Raw genomic sequence first — 7196 nt, 5'->3', positions numbered from 1 at the left:
TATATGATAGGAAAGGAAAGGGTTATAAAATTATCCTATTTTTCATTCTTGAGTTTTTTCTTTAAAAGAAAATAAAAGAAAACTAAGGGCTTTTATGTATACTATCTAATATAATAAATCATCATTTTTTTCACTAAAGTTTCTGTCTTTAAAAAACCAAAAATACATCTCTCCTTTATTTATTAATTTAAACATTTCCATCTAATATATCTATAATACCCTTAATGAAATAATTTACAATATAAATCCCTTAACACTTAATATGACTACACTACGACATTTAACATCAATTATTTTTACATTCACCACAAGCACCGCTCCCACCGTCGGCCCCACCACCCGTCACCACCACCACCTCAGCCATCACTACCCCACCTCCAGCCATTTTTGGGCTGATTAGGATGGAAACTTTTTAACTCATGTGTATAATTACCAATTTACCCTTATTAACTAATGACAACCCTAAAAAGAAAACGACAAAATTGTAAACTTATAATCTTTTTCTTTTTTTTTTCTTTCTAACTCAAGAACATTATTAACTTTGTAATTTCTTTTCTTTTGTTTTCCATGTAACTCGAGAATGTTTTTTTGATATATAAATTTTTTTTTTCCTTTTTCTTTCTTTATCCGATTTTCTCTTATTTCTTATAAATAAAACTCAAGACTAGAGTGGTGTATGGTGGATAAGCCACTACATATATCCTGGGTTTGACTCCTATTGGTATCTATAAACCCTTAGGCTCCTTCGGGCCATGGCCGCACCTATCATATAAGGCAAGGCTTGGAAGCAAGCTACCACGGCCTATCGGCGGGAACTGGGCTTGGCTTGGTTAGCACCTCTGGAGGTCCCAGTCCCCTAGGTCATTTGATATCTCTAGTTGTTATAAAGCATATTGACTTATTACATTTTAGGAAATTCAGCACTTTTTTATACTCAAAATACCCTTATTTCTTAATCCTAATTTCCTATACACTTAATCTATACTTTTATAATATTTAATAAATAAAACAACTCTCTCTTTAAAAGTTATGGAGGAATTATCTAAGATACCATTAATGATTATATTACAATATCAGTCATTTATCCAAAATATCTCCATTAACCTTTTACCAATTACCTTTATATCAATTATCTACACCATTCGACGACACTTCCTCCACCAACAGTGGCCCCAACCACCACACCGTTGTCGCCACAACACCGCCACATTGCGCGGGTACCGTGCTAGTATTATAATACTCAAACTAGTTGGTTGACTTAAATACTTGAAAATCTAAATTACAGACCTGTTCCCTGATAATCGTAAAATAGTTCGGAGCGTCACAAAGGTTCTAAATGGTTTGTTGTTCCTAAGTTGAGTTGCTTGCAGTTCCTGAAGAGGCATCTCCTCGTAGCACCTGTAATTGGGACCAGGTCCGGCCTAGAGCATGTGCAAGTGGCTCAATTGTGCTGAGCACCAAAATTTATACCATACGTTTATATATGTTTGTTTGGAAATAAATAATTAAGCCCAACTATATATCTTAAGTTTTATGCATCAAATACTATTTGTTCAAAAAATGAAGTATCAAGTACTATATCATCAGTAGTTTATATACAATACATGAAAATGAAATCATTTAAATATATACTATATTAGTTGCTTAGTTTATGATTCATTATGCAAGACAATAATAACTCATACTAATAATATAGGAGTATATTTTTTGACATTAATTTACGGAGCAAGTCGCAAAGAGCCAAGTTGCAAATCATTGTTACAACATATGATTTACTACATTATTGTCATAGTTGTTTTGATACTTTTAAAAATAAGTACTTGTTGGCTAATTTATTTATATGAAATTTTTTGACGTTTATTGGGGCACTATTCATATTCTTGAGCAGGGTATCTAAAATCTATGGGACGGGCCTGATTGGGACATCATGTTTTAGAATTAACAAATCACTAAGCCCTACTCTGCGCATGACAAAGCCCCCTATCTCATATTATTTGCTATACTTGCTTGTTGTCCAGCCATGTCTCCCTGTCTGGATGGAGTCATTGTAGCAGAAATCTACGATGGCACATGATATATATATATATATACAACTTGCTTAGTATATATTCTACAAAAGCCGCAATACACAGAGTTCAAGGAACAGAGCGCTAAAAGATTATAGAGATAAAGGCATGGGAGTGTAACCAACTATGACCAAAAGGCTATGTAATGTACCCATCTACTTGACTTGCTATCTAGTGTAACCAACTATGTTTTTTGGGTTATGCAATGTAAGCAATCAGTTAATCATCAAGTTACCGGTTACCACTTTAATTTTTATTTCTTTTTTATTAAAAAATATCCAACCTGAAGCAATAATTGGGAACAAAACCATATGATAAACTAGGATATCATTTTTAATAGTAAGATCAACTCAAATACTTTTTATGGGTCAAGGCCAGGGCGAGATCGGATTAAGTGGAAGTATAAGCCTTGATGCGAAATCGGTGTCAAAAGAAGAAGATAACATAAATATTGCTCATGGTGGACATTGTGAAGGTGGCACTGCAAGTATTGATGCGAATGGGGAAGCATTAAAAAAAGAAAAAAGAGTAAGAAAAAAAAAAAGAAAAAACGATATGTAGGTATTATGTTGAATCCCCATGACGGTATTGAAGATTATGAAATGGCCACGTTTCTTTTTGAAAATTTGAGCACATCATTTAAAAGATTTCTTCAACGAGGAAATCCTTGGCGATCAGAATCATTTAAAAGATTTCTTCAACGTGCAGCCCATAAGAACTCAGGTCAGCACATCAACGACATTCTGGCCTCATAAACAAGCAAAATACCATAGAACAAAACACCATTTTTTCCGACGAGTGTTGGATTCGAAAACTTTTGGTCAGGGTTTGTGCGGGATCAATTTTTGAGTAGATTAGTGGTAATTTCAAGTCTTAATTCGAAGAAACAACAAAGTTATCACGGTTTTAATTTTTCTGGCGAATCTCCATTTTTTCCAGCAAGTGGTGGATTCAAAAAATTTTGGTCAGGGTTTTTGCGGGATCAATTTTTGTGTCGATTGGTGTAATTTGAAGTCTTAATTGGAAGAAACAACAAATTAAGTTATCGCGATTTTAATGTTTTGGGTGAATCATTATTTTTTCCGGCGAAACAACTATGGCCACATGTGTGTATAACCGGATGGAAACCTATTGTAGCATGTTGCTTACATTTCATAACCCAAAAAACATAGTTGGTTACACTATATAGCAAGTCGAGTAGATATGTACATTACATAGCCTTTTCGTCATAGTTGGTTACACTGTCATGCCTTTATCTCAAGATTATAAAAGTTCAATTGTGATAATGCAAGTGATTTATACTTGATTTCTTTATAACTCACAATTCACTTAATCCTTTCATAATTCTATGTTTTAGCCTACAATTCACAATCCACATAATAAGGTTTTCATTCTTTTTTTGAGTTTTAGGCTACAGAAAAAAATAAATTTACCTTTTTAGTTTTTATAACCCACAATTCATTTAGTCTATTCATAATTTTATGTTTTAGCCAACAATCTACAATCCACGTAACAAGGTATATCTCCCACGATCCACAATCCAACGCCCTTTCTCTTGGTATATTCATAAGTCTTTGTAGTTTTTTGTTAGTTAGAAACTATGTATTGTTTATTTGAATGGAAAACTTAGATTATTAGTATTATTTTTATTTGACCCGATTAAGTGTATTACATGACCATAATATAATACCCAGAACATAACGATTGGGAAAAAAAATAACTTGGCCCCACCGCTAAAAATTTTAAGATCCGCCACTGCTGACACATAATCAATAATTCACAATAAAAGGTACAAAAGGATGACATTATAAGAAGAATAAATACAAGAAGATTAACTATCATTAAAAACATTAAAAAAATTTTAAAAAAAAAAAAATTCATATAGAATCAACAGTAAATCAGGGTTCTTCATTATAAGTTTATAACCAAGAACAAGCAAAGAAGCAAAACAGGACAAAGTGCAGGTAAAGTGAATACATATATTAGCAAGAGATGCTGTCACAATAACAATGTAAGCACCAATAGCAACAAAACCCTGCTTCTAAAAGTCATACTTTCAACAAAATATTGCATCATACGTATACATATTTATTTCTAGTGTCTCGGCATTTGAAATGCATCACGTTCATTTCATTTTAGATAGATCCCGAACAATACAACTAAACCCAAGTTGATCGTATCAAAATCATCATCATAAGTTCTTGAGAGCAGAATCTTGGGTCGCTTTTGCCGTTGGTGTTAACCTTGCTAAAAGTGCCTTATTATGGCAATGATCAGCATCTACAAAATAGAACTCCCCATTGGCCTTAAACGTCACAAAAGGCCTATTAGTTTCTGGTAGCCTAATGTCAGAAAACTTTATAGTTTTAGGAGCAAACGTTGCTAGCCACGTCATCATGTCCACCTCAAAGGTGTCTGAACCAGGCTGCCACCTTAACTTATGAATGTAAGGGCTCACAAACCAATGAAGAGCCAAAGTAGTGGAGGCACTTAAGAAAATAACAGAGGATGCAACTGCACCTTTCAAAATCACATTCATGTCCGGTGAGGTCATAAAGGTAATTACGGGTCCTAAAGATACAGAGAGGCAGCAAGTAGATAGAGAAAGAAGCTTCACTTTCTTAATGGTGCTTGATATTGGACCATGGTAGACCACTCCTGAATCTTTGTCATCATTTTCTGAATCGGCACCTTTTGGAGGTCCAATGGTAATCTTGCCTGAATCTTCTGCAGCAGCAGATTGAGATGCCCATCTTTTCTGCAAAGCAGGAAGATGGTTTGCAGGATTAAAGTAGGGGGTCGCAGTGTGAGTTTTCTGAGTTAGACATCTTCCGAGTTTCTGTGGATAGAAGCCTGAAGAAGTTACAAATAGTGAAAGATTATCAAAATATGGCATAATATGTAGAATTAAAAAGAACTTTCAATACTTTTCATTAGCATAATAAGTAAGATTTACGAAGACTGATTATATTTATCAAGTATACAAGACACGAAGGGCAAACACGATTTTCATTGGATGGATAGAGCACATGAGAAGAGAACTCTACATAATCATTTACAAAATTTGGCCAAGTGTACGGATCTAAATGTGGTCATGTTGGTATTTAAATATATGCATGTATACTAAAAGATATACATATACTAAAAGATATACATGTAAACTGAAGGATTGTATCGATACATATGTAATATGTTTGCCAGATACGAAACAGAAACAAGAATGTATGCATGCCACAAACAGATATTGTTTCAAAGATATCCAAGTGTCCAATATGAGTAGAATGTAAACTAGTGTTGTCTACAAAATGATTCAATTTATTTTCTTTTGTAGAACTAAGGAATTTGTACAAACACATAGAATCTGAATCTTCTTTCTGTATGATATTGGAAAGATTAAAAATTTAGTCAAAAAGAGCCAGATATGATGAACTCAGACAGATTCCATAACTTTGTAGTATGTGATTGAGAAACACTTCCAAACATACTTTACCAAGCTACAATATAACTTTTTCAACATTTCTAGATTTTGGTAATCGTGGTGTATGGCCTTTAGCCGACTAATCCTGAAGGTAAGGTCCAAGTCCACGGTCACACAAACTGACAAAACTCGAACTAAGTAAGGCTCCCACAAGGAAGACTGGCATGGCTACACAAGGTTGTAACTTTTTCTATTTACTTTTCACTAGCCAAAGGTCTAAACCTTGTCCTCCATTTCCTCAATCTTTTATTCGATGCTCATGACGAATATGACATCCTTGATTATTTAATCATTCCAGTTCATAAAGGGCCGCTTATTGACTTTTTCTAACATACCTTCTGATTCATAGAAGGAACCACAAAAAAAAAAAGTATGATCACCTATAGCTATAGGACCATACAATCGCTAGTGAAAAAACTATTACACTATGCCTGTCACTCCAATAGACGAAAGACATAAATACAATGCTCAAAACGACAACAGGCATATGATGAGTGTAATAAGAAACGTTCCAACTTTAAGTGGGTATATATCGGTTAACTTATATTCTTTTTTTATCCAAGACTCAGCAGGCACATCTTTTTCCGGCTTATGAGCATACGATATTGAGCGTATGGACTTTAATAAACTACCGCTTTTAAAACAAGAGGAACGCCTTTAAACAGGACACTTTCAAATGACCTACTCGCACTACGAAATTTTCTATTCTAAGATAATTGAACCTCTGCCAATCTTTTTACATTCTGTTATATGTTTTGGGTCATTTCAGTTCAACTTGACACTTAAATACAATAAACAGATATATATCCCTATAGTGTGTGTGTGTGTGTGTGTTTGCGCAACACTTACATAAAAAATAAACCCCTAAAGTCATCCTAAAATATAAATAAAGATATCATATATAAATTATATATATATATATATATATATATATTGAAGGTTTAAAATAGAACAGAAATGCAATGAAGAAAACCTGTTTGGAATTTAGAAGAAGAAAGATGGTGGCGTGCTTGGGATCGGGCCAGTCGCAGTAAAATCGATCTCCCCATGTTTTCTGTAACAATAAAACACACAGACACACTGTATCTTTGGATCTTGTTTCTTTGTTATTTCTTCTTGTATATCTACCACTAGGGTTTTATGGTTTTCTACTATGAGGGTTTTCTGTATTATTGATTACATTTTTCAAATCTGATATATTAATCAAAAGTGGGCATTTGGTCTAGTGGTATGATTCTCGCTTAGGGTGCGAGAGGTCCCGAGTTCAATTCTCGGAATGCCCCAATAACTTCTTTTTCTTTATTTGAAGTAGATGTTGAATTACGGGGTGTTTGGGTTCAGGCTTATTTTATAGGCTTGACGCTTGTACGCTTATTTAAGATTTTTTTAGTATTTGGATAACTATTTTCCTTTTAGAACGGCTGAAAGACTTTTTATTAAAATCTACCTAGCAAGATGCTAAATGACAAAGTGGTAGATAATTCTAGATAGATAAAATAACACATGTCATCTTCTTATAGTTTTAGAAAGATTTTTAGGCTAATCTTTAGAAGGATTTATCGTTTTCCTTCTAGATATACAAGTAATTACACAATCTAGAATTAACTCGAAACCTTAACTGTTAGAATTACAGAGAGGTTGGATAACCATAC

The 7196-nt window shown here is 33.7% G+C and overlaps 1 protein-coding gene and 1 non-coding gene across 2 annotated transcripts; one reads left to right on the top strand and one right to left on the bottom strand.

Moving 5' to 3' along the window:
• Nucleotides 1–3948: 3948 nt before the first annotated feature.
• LOC122588990 lies at nucleotides 3949–6669 on the bottom strand. Its single transcript, XM_043761217.1, has 2 exons — nucleotides 6518–6669; nucleotides 3949–4919 (listed from the first exon to the last, which is right to left on the bottom strand). Exons 1-2 carry the CDS (start codon nucleotides 6591–6593, stop codon nucleotides 4258–4260), a joined length of 738 nt encoding a protein of 245 aa, XP_043617152.1. The 5' UTR covers nucleotides 6594–6669; the 3' UTR covers nucleotides 3949–4257.
• An 86-nt stretch (nucleotides 6670–6755) lies between these two features.
• Nucleotides 6756–6827, top strand: TRNAP-AGG. The gene has a single exon. It is a non-coding gene; the product is annotated as a tRNA-Pro (tRNA).
• The last annotated feature ends 369 nt before the right edge of the window (nucleotides 6828–7196 follow it).

The sequence above is a fragment of the Erigeron canadensis genome, chromosome 2 (assembly GCF_010389155.1).
Source record: "Erigeron canadensis isolate Cc75 chromosome 2, C_canadensis_v1, whole genome shotgun sequence".
Classification (NCBI taxonomy): domain Eukaryota; kingdom Viridiplantae; phylum Streptophyta; class Magnoliopsida; order Asterales; family Asteraceae; genus Erigeron; species Erigeron canadensis.
The sequence above is the reverse complement of the archived record's forward strand: the minus strand, read 5'-3'. Positions and strand labels throughout refer to the sequence as shown.

What these genes read in the sequence shown, in the direction of transcription:
- LOC122588990 (XM_043761217.1), bottom strand. Translation starts at nt 6,593, where the DNA reads ATGGGGAGATCGATTTTACTGCGACTGGCCCGATCCCAAGCACGCCAC. An exon ending in TTCTTCTAAATTCCAAACAG is followed by an intron (nt 4,920 to 6,517) that starts GTTTTCTTCATT and finishes TAACTTCTTCAG; the next exon opens with GCTTCTATCCACAGAAACTC.